The sequence below is a fragment of the Hermetia illucens genome, chromosome 6 (assembly GCF_905115235.1).
Source record: "Hermetia illucens chromosome 6, iHerIll2.2.curated.20191125, whole genome shotgun sequence".
NCBI classification, from domain to species: domain Eukaryota; kingdom Metazoa; phylum Arthropoda; class Insecta; order Diptera; family Stratiomyidae; genus Hermetia; species Hermetia illucens.
The window spans coordinates 18,752,952-18,772,667 of NC_051854.1; the positions used below are offsets into that span (position 1 = coordinate 18,752,952).

General features: G+C 40.5%; 1 protein-coding gene and 1 non-coding gene across 4 annotated transcripts in view; both read right to left on the reverse strand.

Annotated features, from left to right (window-relative positions):
* The window catches only part of LOC119658899 (polyadenylate-binding protein 2), a 91,265-nt gene extending 72,622 nt beyond the window's left edge, over window positions 1-18,643 (reverse strand). The window contains exons 1-5 of one of the 3 annotated variants that reach the window (XR_005250300.1): window positions 18,141-18,643; window positions 17,673-18,074; window positions 9,628-9,768; window positions 9,502-9,569; window positions 228-815 (exon numbers count right to left, since the gene is read on the reverse strand). Coding sequence is in view for 2 of the 3 variants with exons in the window: in XM_038066702.1 (XP_037922630.1) it covers window positions 9,527-9,569; window positions 9,635-9,768; window positions 17,673-18,074; window positions 18,141-18,227 (666 nt within the window). In the remaining variant the exon portion in view is untranslated. Of the gene's footprint in view, window positions 1-227; window positions 816-9,501; window positions 9,570-9,627; window positions 9,769-17,672; window positions 18,075-18,140 lie in introns of those variants that run through there. The other 2 variants (XM_038066700.1, XM_038066702.1) reach the window with 2 other exon arrangements.
* Window positions 9,965-10,046, reverse strand: Trnas-gcu. The gene has a single exon. It is a non-coding gene; the product is annotated as a tRNA-Ser (tRNA).
* Window positions 18,644-19,716: the final 1,073 nt, after the last annotated feature.

Sequence of the window (19,716 nt, forward strand, 5' to 3'; positions counted from 1 at the left end):
CTTGTTTCTCTTTAAATACTTCAAATTAATTTACATGAAATAATTGTTTTTATATAATATTGTTGTCCTTGTAATGATATAAATGTTTTCATAATAAATGTTTATGAATCTTTTTTAACTAAAGGAGAAAACCAACAAGAAAACGGAATCTTAATGCTATGGGAAGCCAAATAAAATTCAATTCAAAGTCAAATAGAAAATAAAAAACTAAAATAGAATAAAAGACATTTTTCGATTATATTTGTATTTATTTTTCAATAAACTTTTTCTCCATGTTGATTTGAAAAGTTGTTTTTTTTCCTCTGAAAATTTTAAGTAGATAATTATTTTGCTGTATTGTTTGTTGTTTTATATTTAGTATTTCTTTTTTTCTGTACCATTTATCTTTTCATATTTTTTCTTTGTCTCTTTCGTTATGTTTTCTGTGTTTTCCTTTTTTGATTTTCTGTATATTTTTTGACGTCTTTTTTCTTTTTTTATTTGGTATAATTCTTTTCATTGCGTGGATGTTTTTTTCTTTTTTCCTCTTTTACTATTTTTTCTGATTGATATTGTCAGGATATTTGAAATATTTGAGGGAGCTGGTTGGTTCAAAAAACATTATTTCAAACAACATGTGCATCGTGTCTGCCGTGTACGTACTATCGCTTATAAGCACGTCTTTTTTTTTCTTTTTTAGTGGAATCTTTCTCTCCTTTTTTTCTTTTTTTGTCTCGCTTTTTGTTTTTATCTTTTTTTCTTTTTTTCTTCTATATTTTTTCCTTAGTGAAGACAAATAATGTTTTTTGAAATCATTTTTAAAAAACATTTAAAATCTGAAACAATAATGAATCGATTAAATTAAATTCATTTAATTTGATTGATAAACATGCAAGATAGAGAAGATCGTATTTTTTTTCTTTTATGTGAGGCAAAAAATGGGATGTTTACTATCATAAACGTTGCGTATAAAAACAATACGAACACTACCAAGTCTACAATCTTAAACCGAAAATCAAATGAAAACTTTGTTTGCAAAATTATCACAGAAAACGGTACCATTTCTATCTAATGACTGAACTGTAATATCGTTTACTCCTGGATGATTACTTTTCACAAAAAGCTACAATTACTCAGCCTGGAAGCCACTCAAATTGTGATCAAATGAAAATAATTTTTGAAACATTTTTATTCAAAGAAAAGCATAAATAAAACATTTTTGAACAAAAATTAGCCAATGATCCAATAAATTTAATAATTATTATTTTTTTTTAGATAAAATGGCAAATAGGATCTACGTCAAAACGATATTACGTGGTCGAATCTCTCTCATCTTAAAACCTGCAAATAAACCCTATTTTATGGACGATATTATGCACATTAATCCCTTTTTACTGATTTAAAAAATTACTTCAATTTCTAAAAAAGTCGATGAACTAACTTAACTTGTCATTGAGGTTTTGAGAAAAAAGAACCGAAAAACTTAGAAGCATTCTTAACGTTGGGTTACTCTACGGCGTTCGTTATTATGATTTATTCAGGGTGGAAAAGTTGAAGAATACTAAAACCACGAAAGTCATTTAAAGTCATTAAAGAAAATGATGGACAACATTTGAGCCGTACGAAAAAGAATACTTAGGAAGCCTCGTCGACAAAAGGCAGACTAGTTTCCGCGTTGGGTCCTCTTTGACTTATCGTTTCAACACCTTGTAGACCATTGTTGAATAGCTCAGCTACCTGTTCAGTTACTTTATTGTTATCGTTAACGGGGAAATTTTCGGAGCTGGAGCAAAACCGTTGCAAATTAAAGATCAAAACCGAAGATCGATTGACATGTTCACTAAAAACAGACGTTAAAGTCAACTAACATTGAAGAAACAAATTTTAGACGTTAGAAACAATCCCAAGTCAGCCCGATGCTCCCGATCGGGAACGGAATAGAACAATGGACCATTTTTTGCTGAATGAAAAGCAGAAGCAAAATTAACGTGGGATTGGGAATGTCTGTTTTACACCGGCGTGGATAAGTTGATACAACTGACGGATATGCATCATGCTAAAGGGAAAGACCGCTATAGTTTGTAGCGCTAATGCCTAGTCTATGGGTATGACTCCTACCCCATCTACTCTTCAACCGATTATGGTAACTGATGACCAGCCACTACGGATCTCAGTGAACGTAGCTGGCCAGGTCAACGCTGCACTTCTTCAAACGCCGCCATACAAACAAAATCTTCTTCAGCAGCAGAAACACGCTTAACACCGCTGGTTCAGCAATTGTTAAGTCAGCTCGCAGAGCTGCGAGCGAAGATGCGCGTAGTTAAACGGCAAATTTGCTCCGTGAATCCATCCAGGCGGAAATCTCAACGTTCCCGGTCCAGGTCGTGTACACAGCGCAGCTCCAAAAATCTTCGCCCCAAGGGCATATGTTGGTATCACTGCAGGTTCAGTTCCAAAGCCAAATGCACGAAACCATGTAATTGGACATCGGTAATTGCGGATGGTTCCATTTCATCCCCAACACAACGCATGCCTGCGTCCGGCCAGCAATTCGAATCCAACAGCATCAGCAACCGTAAACTCCGCAACGATCACGTGACCAAGATTGGCAAGCAGTGGCGTCAATATCTCAGCAACTGATTCAGCAAAGCATGTCGCAAAACGAATTCACAAACAGTGTTACTGTCTGGAGTTTGCTAGACAGTGCTCCTGCGGCAATAACCAGCGGGTCTATTAATAACATCGATCGATACGAATCTTCTTACGCGATCGCCAACGCCATCAAAGGAAACCCGATCTCGAACCAACACCAGGAAACCATCGTGACAATACGCGATCCAGAGTGATACATCTCAAAAGCGGGACAAACTCGCGTTCAAAAACCTGCAGTGGCAAACTCAACGAAATCTAACGGACGAGTTAGATTTACTGATAGATAAGAGGCAGGACTAGACAGTAATTTCGTACACCACCAGCAGTTCAACAATAACAATACCACAAATCCTCAACAGGCGTCATGGCACAACCAGCCGAATTGTCATAATTTTGTTGCACTCAATTACTGGGAGGCTGTGGCGGTGCTAATTACATCCAGGCACTTGCCTGGAATTAGGAATTTTAATTACCTTGCTCTTCTACAGAAGTGACTTATTTCAGTTATCACCTTATGAACACCACAATGGTGGCGTTGCTACTAGCCCAATTTTTTTGTTATGTTGGTACACGCTTCATATGAACGTATGTGAAGTTTCATTTCAATCTGTCAATTCATTCTTTGTTTACAAGCCATTTAGTATCGACGTTTCAGTTTTTTTACAATGGAAAAAGTCAAGTATCGTGCAGTCATTGAATTTTTATTTTTGGAAGGTTTAAAAGCAAATGAAATTTATGAGCGAATGTTGAAAGTGTATAAGGATTCTTTGCCTTCAATTAGTACAGTATAAAGATGGTTGCTGAATTTAAACGTGGTCGTACAAGCCTTGAAGACGATCCACATCAAGGACGTCCAAAAACAGCAACACCAGAAATCGTAGAAAAAATGCATGATATCGTATTGGAAAATCGTCGAGTGATTGAAAGAAATTTAGTAGAAGCCCTAGGCATCTCATTGGGCAGTGTAAGCAATATTTTGACTAAAGTATTCGGTTTCTGAAAGTTGTGTGCACAATGGGTGCCGCATTCGCTAAGAATGGAACAAAAACATTGGAATGTGACGTTCTCAGCCATATTTACAGCGTTTTCGAAGTGGATTTTGTGTGTCGATTCATCACTATGAATGAGAGTTGGGACTAGCATCATGATCCTGAATAAAAACAAGAGGCAAAGAGTGGAATGAACCTGGTTCTTCGGCTCCGAAACGAGTTCGTGTAGTCACAAAATAAATTCGTATCTTAAGAAGACCGTGGGATTATGTGAAACCACAAAGTACTCAGGTGCACGTCTGGTATCGACTGGTATCCGACATCCAGTCACGATACAAATCCCTCTGCCAGCAGTGAGACTCGAACCGTGACCTTCTGCTACGGCAGCGTAGTGCTAAACCATCAGGACATCGGTTTTCCTCTTAACTAAATGAGCCCGAGTGCTCGCTCAATGCTCCGGCAGGACTGCCATTTATGCCTGATTAGCCCACAGTCCATCCGACCGCCTCTTAAACTGAAAACTCCATACACTTCCCGGCAAGCCAAACGGCACCATCAGTTAACCGCTTGTCGTGAAAAACGTGGCAAATAAAATTTATATGGTGAAATAACGCTCACTCACTATTCACAGAACGTCGGCCGGCTCGTCATCCCACTCTCGTTTTTCAATCGACCATCGGATGAATGTACGGTCAAAATTGGCAGGACTCCACACACGATCTGGTCACTGGTTGCCAGGAGATCATTCTTTATGACTTCAATATAGTTAAAAAAACATTTCCGATTTAGAATCTTTAGCCAAGAGGAAAATAAGAGAAGCTTACACTATTGACGTTTTTCTGATTCTAGGTTTAACATATTCTGCAGCAGAGTATCTATAGGAATATGGAAATTAAAAGAGAGGCGTAATTGTTCTTAGAGGAGACAATCCGGAATGAAGCTATAATTCCAGTGCAAAACACAAATGTAATCAACAGGCGAACTCCTGAGAGATTGGGAAATTATCTCGTCAGCAAACTTCAGAAACCTCCCAAAACCTGAGCAATGCAGTAAGTGTGGATATGTAGGAGTATCAATTGTGGGAACGGACGTGAATGCAAAGTACAAACTACAAAAATGTACTTATATAATAGTTTCTCTCATGTTACCATAGGCATATCTTGCCCCAGGTTGACAGGACATCAAAAACAAATGCATAGATAGTGTCGATGAGGCACAAAATGGATAACTACTACGACCTTTCCCACTCTGTAAGAAAAACAATATCAGCAGAGACCTCAGAAGAAACCACTCCTTCAGTGCGATTACTAAAACGAAATCACTCTTTTCATAGGATTAAGTAGGTATTTTCATTCGAAAGCTAGGGAGGATATCTAAAGACCTGTCAGAGAATATTGCGCGTCCACTATAGATGTGCCCAAGTATCTTATAAATACAGTTGGTCTGACCTGACTAAATCTCTTGATTTATGCTCTTGTGAAAGAATCTATCTTAATGGAAGAGAGATCACCCCTAGAAAGGAAAAGCGAAAGCTATCAATAGACTTCTAACGGATCAGACATATAATAACAATTTCTTGGCAACAAACGGGTTTGAAAATTCGATTCTCTCTCATTTAAAATTATGTTTCGATTTATGAATATCGTCAATACTGATTCAAAGATAACACGAGTCCCAAGGCTCTATAGAGGTCCTAGGAGTGCACTTGACGGTTCTCTTTGGACATAGATTGATTTCAAGACCACAATTAGAGCCCCGTCATGACTAACACCGCGGTACTGGTTTATGCTGAGCACAGCCTCAGCACTTATATCAGTTGATGCGAGGCCTATCTAGCACCTCTGCGCTACTAAAGGGGTCCGAACTTAACAGTGCAAATCCACGCTTAATTGTAAAAGGACCTCTGCCCGCGATATGGGTGCAGCCTGATCCAATATGGATTGTTACGTCAATGATTATTATTATTATTATAACAGAATATCTCGGATTCCTTTATGTATCGCAGGATTTCCGTTCGTTGATGTGATGCTACCCGCGGTAGCTAGAGCACAAATCTAATGTTTAATTCTCGTCAATAATTTGTCCTACCGAAATGCAGGAGGACTTGCAGAAATATTGCTGTCATTCTGTTTGGCCTTAATTCATTAACTGATGTAATGAGGAAACGGAATCTAAGCAATACTTTCTATGTGAGTGCCCGGTCTATGGACAAATCTAATATTTGGATATATATTATCACAAAGCGTACCATTAAATCGCCCTTCCGACTCTTCGAGTTCATACGGATGCTTTTTAATCTGTGCAATGCGGCGCAAACTTTTTAGAGGTTCATCCACTCTATTCTGCGAAACCTTAGCTTTTGTTTCGTGTACTTGAATGATGCTTTGGTCGCCTCTTCTTCAGAGTCTGAGCATTTGGAACATCTCGAATGCATTTTTAAACATCTCCTTGAGGCTGAATTTGCACTTAACGTTGAAAAATGCAAATTCCTTTCTTCAAAAGTAGGTGAAGTTTTTAGGTCCCTCGATTTCCCCTGAGGAAATCCTTTCGGATTCATTATTGAATGCATTATCGCAAATTGATCGTGATGGAGGAGAATGATCCGCCGCATCCGTCAACGCAACTGCGTGCAGTGCTGGCAATGCGGAGTCGGCCTGAAGTCTGAAGTTCAAGGCGATTTTAGCGGTACCGAGAAAGTTTACCGGTGGTCAGCTGTTCGCCGGTCGATGAATCGTCAATGGAACAAACTTAGAGTGACATTGTGACTGCGATCGTTCGCAAGTTTACGAAAAATTCCGAAAAAAAAAATGTTATCCGTGAGATGGACTAAGATTCTGGTAATTCTGGTATTTGTTTCAAAAAGAAGAATTTAGACAATGCGCCAGCCGGGTGCCGTAGTGTTTCGTATTTCTGGGAACAAGGAGTCGAGAGATTAGAGGAATTCCTTTTACTTTACAATTCGCCTTTGGGATAAAAATTAATTTCTTTTTCTAGCGGAAAGGAAAGGAAAAGTGTAAGAGTGGAAAAACGCCCGAAAGCAACGGCAAAAGGCGCAAAATCCGATGAACAAGAATTTTTGAAGACCGATCGCCATGAAACAAGCACAATCACAGTCATCGGCAGTAATCTGCCCAGAACTGAGTGATTTAAATACCTCGGATCAACGCTATCACCCAATGGAGAACTGCGTTATGAAATTGCTTGACGCATTAATGCAACCTGGATGATGTATCAACGAACGTCTCAAATCGAAAATTCACCGCAATGTCGTCCGTCCTGTCGCCCTCTATGGTTCTGAGTGTTGGCCAACTATAAAAGACAATGAATGGTGTCTTGAGGTAATGGAGACCAAGATGTTGCGTTGGACTAGTGGCGTGACACGGTTTGATCACATCCAAAATGAGGATATCCGTGATCGTTATGGGGTTGCACTGATCGGGGAAAAATTGTGAGAGGTGTTTTCGATGGTATGGTCATGCAATTCGTGCTAACGAGAATACACTTCCCAAGATTGGTCTGAACATCGAAGTCGATGGTAAATGACCAGGCAGGCTGAAACAACGGTGGCTTGATACGCTGGATGGGGATTTAAAAGCCTCGAGATTGCACCCAGATCAGTCATTGGATAGAGCCAAATGGCGAAACCGATCACGATGAGCCGACTCCGTTTGTGAATGGGACAAAGGCTGAAGAAAAAAAAAGAAAAAGAGAAGTCAAAATCCAGGTGAGAACAACAATTTGAATTCTATTCAATGTGATTGGACGCACGCGGTCGAGCCGCTTTTTATTTTCAGGTTTTAGCTCGAGTTTTGATTTATCTCGTTAGGCTTACGCGAAACCCCCAAGTTTGTGTGGTTATTTTCAAGATTGGGCGCGGACCTACGTACACTACAGGGATCGAAACGCTCACAGGGCCCCCCACACATTCCCGAGCCTGGCTAGCACGTATCGACCGAGCGCTTGAATAGAGCTTCAGTATTTTCGGGCGAACCTTTACGGTCAATTTCGCTAACTTTTTAGGTTTTTGCAATAGCTCTTCCCCGGCCACTCCGGATGGTCAATTTCAATTCTCATTAGTTCACTACACCTTTTACTAAACAGATATATGGAGGATCCAGTTCTCCTTAATCAATTATTTGATTAATTGTGGGAAAATTTTCCCATACTACAAAACTATACGACATCAAGAAATTTCCGAAGACTTCCCTGACTGAAATTTGAACTTTCTTGCAAAATGCAGTGAATATTGTAGAAAAAGGATTAGGAAAAAATGTGTATATTTCGGCGTATGCTAATCACAATACTGCGAAGGGGAAAGGTAGAATGTAAGATAAAAATTAAAGATAATATCTCATGATCAATTTTGATAGAAAAGTAGAAAATCTAACCAGATTTTAATATTACAATTGGAAATAAATCAGTTATTTATCGAATAACCTTGCGCTACTTGAGGACTGCAAAAACTCGGAACAGATAACACATAAAAACCAAACTAGAGCTTACAAATTATGTCATAACAAGGCAATGGTGTAATAAGGGGCACGTTTGCATTTACTTCCACTTCAAATGTACAAATAGCAACTGTATCGTTCCTGCAAATTTGCTAAGCCTTTTATATCAGTTTATGGACCATGGAAAAGCCGTAAAACATGAAAAGACACATCAATTTATGTGAGTATTTGTGGAATGGTAAATTTTCAGTGATACCAAATATACTCGAAAATAAAAGGAAAGACACTTCCAAGCTGGGGCGATGAAAAATAAAATAAGTCGAGAAGAATCCAACTAATCAATACATCTCAACTCAAATTTAAGACAAAGGGAGCAGTTATTGACAGATCATAAAGTGCCTCATTGTAGTGAACAGATTCTGCAAGTTCCCGAATAAAATTCGAACAATCACAAAATTCATGTTAAAAGAAATTGAAGAAATGAAACCATAAATACTTCCAGTTGAAGAACCTACTCGATGGTGAGCTCCTCTCTTCTCTTATACACTCAATATCCAGACCGAGTATTATGTTATGTGTCCCGAAACCTACAGTCAAATTCTAGTACCGTGGAAGGAGAAATCTGAATCCTTTTAAATATTCGTGTAGTAGCAAAAATAAATAAAATCCTACTCTAACCAATGCTCTGAAAAATATACCATCTTACAAGACTCCAAAGTAATGTTTCTATCAGCCTACGTATATATTCTATTCTAAATATCCTCATGGAGGACATTAATTTTCAATTAAATGATCCTCTTCCTATTGAACTGGCTTGACGAGGGGTTAGCAATTACCTATAGCGCCCCCATCAATGCAAACTGAACCCGAGTTCTTACGACTTTCTATCAAATAAAAATTGATGGGATGAAATAATACGCAAACAAGCTAAACCTTTCAGTCTGAAGTTGTCTTCCTTAGAAGCTTTTACTGAAACTACTGACCCGAAATAATAGCTACAATCGTTGCTTTTACAAATAATGGAAAAAATAATGTTAAAAAACTGTTTAAGGACAATTTCGTTTGGCATTCAAAACCGCTATTCCGTTCTTTCTTCGTATTTACAACTGAGTTCAACCGAACCACTACATTATTTACACATATCTATCAACTACCATGCGGAACACTGTTCAATTTGTTCGTTATGCTTGTATGATTCTCTCTTTGGTTTCTCATATAAAGCTGTGTCCTGTTTACATTAGCGTTGTAAAAGGACGCAATGAAATCTCCTTATAACTAGGTAGAATCCAACTGTCTATAGCTAGGTTCAAAATTTTGTTCTCGGAATTTAACTTTTGCTTTCTTTTAATGAATAACAGAATAGACTAGGTTTCGATTGAATGAGAAGCTGGTTGTTAACCTGAAAGAGAAAGAATCAACATTAAACTTACCTTATGTATAATTTAATTAGATTATTTAATACGGCGAATAGTAGTTAGCCCGTCCACGGTAGCCCCGTCTAGAATAAAATAAGAACATTTGTGAATGTGATTGTTAACATGTAAGGAAACACGAACATCTTACATTGGTCGCCTGGTGCCGCGATAGCTCATGTGGCAGCAAGCACCTCGCGATATCCGAGCTGAACGTCCACGGAATCCTCGTGGGAATCGATTTGTCGTGGAGATACCTGGTCGATTCGTTCGTTTTGCCATAACCTGAAAATATTTGAGTCGAATTAATAATTATGAAACAACGGAACAATCAACTAAACATAATTTCAACAAAATTGACAGAACAACAAGTAACATATTTTTGGGGTTTTGAATAATCAATGCAATGTTATTGTCTCTTCTGCCATTCAATTGAATGTATATTTCCCTAACGGATTCTGGCAAATTTTACTAAAAATTGCGACGAGGATGGGATTCGAACCCACGCGTGCAGAGCACATTGGATTAGCAGTCCAACGCCTTAACCACTCGGCCACCTCGTCTGTGACAGTGATAGGCATAATTCAATAAACAATCACAGTTTAAGTTCGAATGATAATTTCGCTCACTGATAACAACATATCAATCAAAACCGATCTGCTTACTACTTAGCGGAAGATACCAGCAATATAGTGATATACAGCATTTTTCTGTTATTATTATCAAAACGCTTTCGTAGGTCGAATTTTACAAAACTATTCTGCAAAAGGGCAATGAAGCAAGAAACAATAACTTATGAGTTTTCTTCCTTGTGTAGTATTTTTCTGTCTTATTTCACAAAAATTCTCCCGCTAATTCCTTTAGCTATCAACTTAGAAAAAGATTGGTGTAGTGAATCTCTCTACGACCAATAAATGAGACTGTCCTGCAGTGGACTTGCTTCTTCGGGCTTAACCCAAAGATACCTTGACGGTGATGAACCTCTTCGGCGTAGGCGAGGATACTCTGGTAAGAGTCTCTTCAATGAGCGCACATACATCTCTGCATTCAAGAGACTTCTTCTGCCTTTAAGGTCTATTGGTTTAGAATTAGAAGGCTTTAAATTTAATATTTTCGCGTTTCCTTGCCCAGTTTCACAGTACCACCAAAAAATATAAGGCGATGATGGCTTTAGGGTTTCTTACCAGGGCGGAGGCAAATCTTCAGACGCCGCCTCACCTCTGCTCTGGAAACAACGTGATCGAAGCGGCTCGCAGATATTAAGTGCTCCTTAATATAATTCGCAGTACACAACATGACTACGAATTATATTGAGCCCAAATCCGCCTATACTATTGATTAAAGCTTGGCCAGAGCTGAAAATATTTTTTTTGAGAATTTCGGGGTCCTAAGTCCGCATCAACTTGATGCCGGACCGGACCAGGTCATCGCCTAATATTTTTAAAGTTTAGGTATTAAGCCCTAAACGAGGGGGTCCGTGGACCAAAAAAAGAGAGTAAATTGCTCCCCGTTTCGTCCGGTTCGGCATCAAGTTGATGCGGACTTAGGACCCCGCAAATTTTCAAAAAAGAAAATAGAAAACTCTATTTTGAAAACATTTTACTCATTTTCATAGAAAAATACTAGATAGAACGAACAAAAGTTGCCCTTAGCAGTAAGAAAAAAGATTAGCTTGATTATGTCAATTGGACACAAGCTAAGTTGTTTTAAATTAAATTTAGAAGAAGAGCAGTGGAGGCCATGGATGGATCAGGTATGGACTTCTTAGAGAATGGTTAATAGATTTGTTCCATTTATAGAGATGGTATAATCCGGTCCAAGAAGAAAAAATAAACCGAGGATAATGGCAATGAACAGATTATCATTTGAAAATATGAACCCTAGCAAGGAGTGATATTTAGATTTCTTTTGCAAAGAATGCAAACAACCATCGAAACCCGAAACATTTCCCCCTGACGATGCGATGGTCAAGTTGGATGAATGTCAGCCTCTCGATATCATATCCTGGGTTCGACTCTAGATTGTGTCAGAAATGTTCGTACTTTTGTGCTTCTCCTGTTTAAATAAGCTCACCACTTGCAAAGTTTTTGTGATGAAAACGAGAGTGAAGTTGCCTCATTGAAAACTAAATACAAAAAACTAAGAACACAGATTTGACAAAAAGTCGGATAATACTTTTAGTCGAACTAGTTAAATTTGCGAAATACTTATTTAGTTGAAACGAAGGATATAATGTAGTTTTGTACATGTTTATGATAGGTAATTAGTCACGCGCTTCCGATAAATTCTTCAAAAACACAGCGTGGTCTCTCATTTTTCATTTTGTGTCCAAAACAATCTGGAAAATTCCCCCCCTTAATCACAACGTAGAAGGATATCATTCACTACATATCTGGGCGTTCACAGTTTCCACCGTCTCATCAAATTTCCTGTCAATCGATGTAGCCGTTTCTGAGAAAAATGCATGTGACAGACAGACAGACATTGAACCGTTTTTAATAAGGTTCCGTTTTGCAAACAAAAAGAATACGCTTTGAACGCATTCATTTACATTGAAGACACCTCGTTCGCAACGACTTGTAACGCCGCAAGTCACCATAGCATTGATCTATTAATTAATTGCATTTTTCATATGCTAGTGTGGAGAAGTTTATTGAAGTGAGACTTCCTAGTGGCTATCCACAGGAACAGGTTTCCTTTAACACCTTGGCTAATGGCTCTCTCTCCCTCTCTGCACGAGTAACTGCCCACGATCCAACCATTAATCATCGTCCAATTTGCAGGCACACTAGTGACCACTTGAGCACACATTTACAGATAATCCACAGTCGACGCCTCTCAAAGGACGGTGAAAGCCAGGATAACTGGTCTAGTTATTTTCGCTATCAGTAATGGAAAACGAATCTGCCTTAATTACGATAAAGTATGGCGAATTCAAATATTTTCCGTCACTCATCGTTATCAAAATGAAATGGTAGAACAATATCAAGCCATTTGGTGTAGAGCCAGTTGCTACTGAAACTTCGCCGACTGAAAGATACATTCCTGATGAGGATACTATGACACCCGAATACCATTGGCAATGAGTTGACTGACAGGCTGGTTTGCCAACCTCTGACTCCAAAATAATGCCAGCCGAGTAAGCGCGTTTGGCTATTCAATGTTAAGCTTACTCTGAAGGGTGAAACTGCAAACTTTCACGCACTCGAATCGAAAATTTGGATTTATATCAGCACGCGAAAATCATTGTAAAAGAATTCGAAGCCGTTGGAGCAGCAATTTTGTTGTCCCGTAAGGAGTACATGAAAACCGTAGCTGGTTTTTTTTAATTGAAGATAATTTCAACAAATGATCTGCGCATTCTCCGCCTCTGTAAGACTTCCCCTGATTCGCAAAAACGTGTGAACGTTGCTGACGGGTGACCATAGAATCGATGATTTTAGGTGACAGCACAATGGGTTTAATAAACGGCCTGAATTCTTAGAGTTTCAGCTCCCTCGCTAAACAAACCTAAATCTATGTATAATTACCTTGTTAATTTGAACATGTTTCGTTTATGCCGTCAAATATCGATATGCGATATGCTGCAAACGATGGATCGAAAATGGGATATGTAATTGAGGGAGTTCCCTCGGAGACATGCAATATACCTAAATCGTAGTCTTCCAGGGTATGCCAGCATTATCCAGGAAAACATACTGACGATGAGGGAGAAGCCAGCAATGAAAAACATCAATCTGGCGAACAGTCCAGGTTATTCGTTCAAATGCTCTCTCTTCTAGGTTCCGGAACAAAAGAATCCACGAGCCAGGGAGCCGGCGAGAGGGATTACCTTCTTGGTTGTCCGCCGGAGAGAACAATATATAGTATGTTCCGCTGACTGTGGTGAGGAGCAAAATCCACAAGGATTGTTTGTCAGTTGCTAACACAAGATGGGACACGCTTATTTTTGTGGCAAAACCAACTATGACAGCTCAAAAGAGCAATTCACGATCTGATGGTCAGGAGCTACACGACTCTAAAGGAATTATATATGCACTTTTATCGTATGACAGGCCGCCTTGCTACAACACAACTCGAAGTTCCTTTGTTTCTTTGGAAAACTATTTTCACGCAGCAGTGAATAAAAATAAGCAAAGGTAAGACTTAAACCCAATAAGGGAACACCCCCTCATGAGTAACTCTAGATAACCTAAAAAATCCACGTTTTGGGAGACTACGTCTGATTTGTGGTTCACGTACATCGAGGCACAATTCCTCACATGAAATATTAGTTCCGAGAACTCACAGTATTTTGCCGTTATGGCCGCATTGAATTCGCAAAGGCTACAACAGAGGATATTCAACCTCATTCGTCGACAAATAAGTGACAACAGGTATGTTGTCCCCAAAAATTATTTTGATCAAATGTTTCACCGATTTAGAAGAGCACTAGATGAACAAACTCTCACCTGAGCTAGAGCTAATAAAAACCCTCCAAATCCTGAGGGCAATGTCGCAAATTGATCCAAAGGGAAGGAAAGGTAACATTTTGCATTCTCTCTGAGTGAAATGTGTATCTTATCCTCATCCTTATCCACGTCCGATCAAACATTGAAATAAAACGACCAAAAAATCTCGAGGCAATTAACAATGCTACCCTTGCGACCGTCTAGCCGCGATCAAAAGCAGAACAGGAACTAAACGTCATAGTAAAACGCCTGCAAATCAGATTCTCTAGAGAACGAATCTAAGTAATGGAGTCGATCATCTAGCTACAAACGAAACCAAGAAGTGTGGCTATTATTGCAAATTTAGGGATACAGCACACAAGTGCAACTCCTCCATGCAACGCAACCGTCGAAAAAAAACAACCGATTTTGTCGTCTATTAACGCGATCAACCATTAACATAAAGAAATACCGGAACATTGGCCTTACCACGTTTTTTTTCGCCAAACACGACCCCAAAAGATTTCAAATTTTACGCCGTCAAAGCTCTGAAACCGCTACCTATTTGAAACAATTCTTAAGTACTTAAGACGTAACACTGATGAAGAGAAACATTTTATCACCCCCCAGTGGTTCTCGAATTATTAAAATTATAGCAATATTAACTTTACTTGAACAGATATCGGTATGGAGAGTATTTCGTAGCCGATGTAGAGTTATGTAATTCACTGTATGCGTGAGCGTTCACAGTTCCCACCTTCCCACCAAATTTGATGTGCATCACTACAACTGTCTCCACTTATCAGCGGAAAACATAGTGGAAAATATGTTGAGTTTGACTGAGGTAATAAGATGACTTTTGCATCGCATCGTCATTGAGGACGAGAAGTTGATCCACTACATTCACCCCAAGCGAAAAAAATCATGGTTACTTCGGAGACGCACTTGCGACCAATCTGAATATTCACGGAATGAAGCTAATGCTTAGCATTTGGTGAAGATCAGAAGAGCGTCGTGTAGTATGAGCTTCTCCATCCGAACAAAATCATCACAGGGGAGTAATCCCGACAATAATAAAGCGCCTGATTTTTCAACATGATAATGCTCGTTCAAATGTTGCCGAATCCCTCAAAGAGACGTTGGAGACCTTAAACTAGAGTGTGTTACCCCAACCCGCTATACAGGCCCAACATTGCTCCTTTGGATTACCAACACTTTTGTTCTTACCAGGAAGCAACAAATATGTCGATTCTTGCATTACAACAAAACCCAAGTATCCCTTTTCACGCGGAATCCGTATGCCACCAGAAAGATAGGAAAAAAGAGTGGCTATTGGTTGACAGTATTTCAAACAATCGCATTGTAACCACTTTTTAACAAATTGGTGGGGTGGGTGTTAACCACACCTACGCGTCATACCCCGCGATTACCTAAAATGTTCTTTCCGACTTTTCAGTTGTTCATCATTGTGGGTTGAGAAGTCAAACCTTTCGTCGGGCCTACAAAGGACCATCGAAAGATTAGCGACCACATGCAATCTCTTCGATGAGGCTATATTCAGTTCTGAAATCATTGCAATTTGCGACATCTTCCGCTCGCTGCGCAAATTCTCTTTTATCACGGCGTACACATTACACTGAATCTCCCCGGTTTCGTTCGGTATCAGAGGTCGAGCGTGTCATCGCTCAGTAGAGCCTTCAACATCTTCCGTTCATCGATCCGCTTCTACGCCTCCATAGTCAGCCAGATCTTATGATGCCTCTCCGAGATGTGGCCGACGACCTGTGTAGCACCAGAGAAAAGAGCATTTTTATGGCTGTCCAATGCTCATAGGTATTCTCAAGGGTCTTATTCAATAGAACCGCCGTCTGATCTGCAAGATTACTCCCCCACTGCCGACCGACATGTCAATATTGAACTGAGAAGTTGCGAAAGCAACACATAAACGACCCTCAGATGGAGATCCCTTTCGAAGCCGATGTCAGTGCCTCTCTTGTGACGCACATCCAACAGACAACTCCTAAATCTACTGTTGATCGCGAAGTACTCGTACACATGTCCGAGTAAGAGGTTGTCAGATCCCACCTTGGCATTCACATCACCCACCACGACCGCAGTGATGCCCTTTAGGAAGCTTCCTCTGAACCGCGTTTAATTGCTGGTAGAAAGCATCCTTCTGTCTGAAATCTCCGTTGGTGCGCAGCATTGGGAAATTGTGATGCTCCTTTACCTGAACCGAAATTTTGCAATTAGAAGTCCAAGTCCGGCAATCCGACACCAGATTCACGTGTGCTACCACTTGGCTTTCCAGAGTACAAAAGCACATAGTCGCACGAGAAAGAAAAGTACTCCCACCATTTTACTTCGCTTAGACCCAGAATGTCCAGTTTATATCGTTGGAATTCCCGCTTAAAGTGGAGAAAGCGAGCATCCCGAGGACCATCGCTACCGCTGTAGAGAAGCATGCGCACATTCCAGAAACCAATCTTAATCCGTTTTCGATAGGCAAAGGTCATCGCCGTGAGGTCCGTCTCTATCCGAGGCGCTGTTGACGTTTCGGTAGCAATAAAATTTTTTTTTCTATTCTTTTTAGTCGCCACTTACGACAGGCATGGAAGGCTTTGAGTGTATTCTTAAGCCTCCAACTCACAAGGCACATCAAAGGTTCAATTTTTCAATTTGCCACTGTCGTGTATGCTATCCCTGCTTTTTCCGAAAGTCTACAGTTTCCCTCGTCCACCAATACCAATTGTCATGTTTGGATGCCCTTCGACATGAACGCCCCGCAGACTATCTTTATCAGATTAATAACTGGAGTGTCAGCTGCAACGCTTTCACCTTCACGTTTGGTAGGTACAAGGAGCCTCCCGATGAGGCCGTTCTGAGGGGAATTTTTAAAATTTATTTAAAATCGGTACCGCTAGCAGCCTTCTTTGCAACATTTCAGGCCATCACGTGTCATTTTACCAAAAAAAAGAATTATCCAAGGGTCCGCGTGGATCACATATTATTATGACTCCCGTTAAATCCCACGGATGGCCAACACGCCGTCCGAACCCCCCGGTTAAAAGGGCATGCGAAGTTTTGCAAACTGACACGCCAGGCACTGAAGTATCCAAAATGACTCCCCATTTTCGAGCTTTGCTAATACAGAGGCAGGTAGCACCTGGCGCCGGAACATTTCGGTGGAGGTACAATGTTTGCGAGCGTCCCTTCATGATAAATTTTTAGGACAGCTCTCCCTCCTTGCCTTTTGAAGATCGTCCAATCACATAAGTCATTACAAAAATTTGAGATTAAAATGCCTCAAACCGAATCGCCTTGCAGCGAATTCTAACGTTGTTCCGAGCTTCATTCTGTTCTCAAAGGATTAACTCAAGTTGCTCCTGCTCACATCACCAAAGAACTTCAAACAAAAATAAATAGATGCGCACAGAAACCCCAATTTATCACGCGATATCAAAAGGATGAAAACAAAGCAGAAAAGTGCGAATATGTGTTTGCGAAGTCGTTGAAAATTTGTCAGATTACAGATGGGACGAAATAAAAGTTGGAAGCGTAAACGAATGGCATCCTTGACACTTCAAAATGTGATGAGAATTGAATCCTTCAAACTCTAGCAATTGCATATTGTCACAATCAATTCGCCTTTACCCTATGATTAGGCGCAAATAATGCGACTGAATATTTATAGAAACGTCCTTCCACCACCAAATCACAAAGTTCATCCCCAAAAAGTCTCCAAGTGCAATCACTCACCTTAATTTGTCGACCCCGGAACAAAGTCTCGTTCATAGCCAGCGCCGTCTCGACGAACTCCTTGGAACCGAATTCAATGTAGGCGAATCCCTTCGGATGGCCATCCGCTTTGTTGCACAAAATCGTCACGCGATTGATCGTCCCGCAACCGTGAAAATGCGCCTCTAATTCTTCGGCCGAGGCTCCGTAGTCAACATTTCCCACGTAAACGGATCGATTGTCGATTTCCTGCTTTTCCTCCAACGACAACGGAATCGGAGCTATGCCGGCCGCCGTGCCGAGGGTCATTTGCTTATCGACCTCGGACTGCATTTGCTTGATTTTCTCCGCCTCCTCTTCCATTTCTTTCACGCGTGCCTTGATCGCCTCCAATTCCGGGTCTATCTGCATGTTGCTCTCTTCCTGCGGGACACAATCAGTTGAAATTACCGAAACACAACACTTTGCAACGCGAAAAATTCCACTTACTTCATTCATGAGTTCAGATTCGCCATTGGCATCGTCTGAGTTGTCCAAGAGCTGGTCTTCGTTGAGGGTGAGATCTTCGTCTGCCATCGTTTGGGGTGGAAATCCAAAGACCTTCAAGGGTGCTGCGGGGAAACGTTTCGCACAGATCTACGGTCTGCGACTGCTCGGAAATCAACAGGAGCGAATAGGAACGCGAAAACCCCGTGTCACTGTAAACTCGCCAAAGTGCCACCGAACCACACGCAAAATGGATGACAGAATTCAAATAAACTCGAAAAATCGTTGTCACGTTTTACACAGGTTCAACTTGGCGGTGTGAATTATAGAATTTAACAACAACTCTTTTGATCACAGAAAAAAAAAGACCGTGCTTCGTATAACTACAAATCGAAATGATATGCCACGACAAATCTAGGGCACATTTACGGGATTTAATTTAGCCCGGCAAAAATCCCACCAGACAGCACTAAGATGGCGGACGCGTAGTACTTTGACAACCGCGTGACAAGTTCAGCGGTTGGATAGACTCTACTACATTACGCTTTACCTGGTTTCAAATTGGCTTCGGAGTAAAACGTAATAGATCAGTTCTCCCTTCCCTAACTATTCCTGCATTCATCTTCGAAATATATTAACTTCACTTTAATAGAAATACATTTTAAACTCAAAACCGTAAATGTCGATATTCTAAATTATAAGCTTCAAGCAATTTATCAGCTTAAAAATCATAAGTCGGAGGCGACCAATTACACCAAGCATATATAAAAAGGGAGGTATCACGCAGTGCAACAATTATAGAGGTATCACGTTGCTGAGTACCATCCATAAGATATTCCCAGCTAACTTGCTAGGCCGGATAGCCCCATACGCTCTGAACATCATTGGCCCAAACCAAAGAGGCTTCACTCCAGGCAAATCAGCAACAGATCAGATTTTCTCTCTGCAACAAGCGATGGAAAAACTGTTGAAATATGGACATCATATTCGATGGCGAAGGCTTACGAGCTGAGCCAAGTCAAGGAGAATTTGACCGCTTATAACATACCCCGATCACGAGAGCTCCTGTTCCAGATGCGTGCAAATGCATTCAAGATTACGGCGATCTGCACGGGCCACTGGCCCATAGGGAACCATGCCACCAGGCTCGGCATACCCTACAATGCGCATTGCTAGCTCTAGCTAGAGTCAGGCTACGGACACTGGGTAAACCATTATTTGGAAACCTCAGAGAGATTTCTAGCCGTAGGGTGGGAGAGCTGCTTTCCTTCGTGAATGCTACGGGCTGGCTTTGAAGATCCGAGCCGGCTAGAATCTGCCTCCGTGCTCTCATAACAGCAGTCACTTAGGAACGGCGCACCACATCGCTAATTAGGCTCCTCGGAACGGCCCACCATCTTTTCATCGACTTTAAAGACGCCTATGACAGCATAGCCAGGGAAAAACTGTACACGGCCATGAAAGAATTCGGTATCCCAACGAAATTAATAAGACTGACTAGGCCTGACAAATGTGCGAGGGCAGATAAAAGCAACACGATCACTCTCGAGATCATTCGAGGTCAATAAGGGTCTAAGAC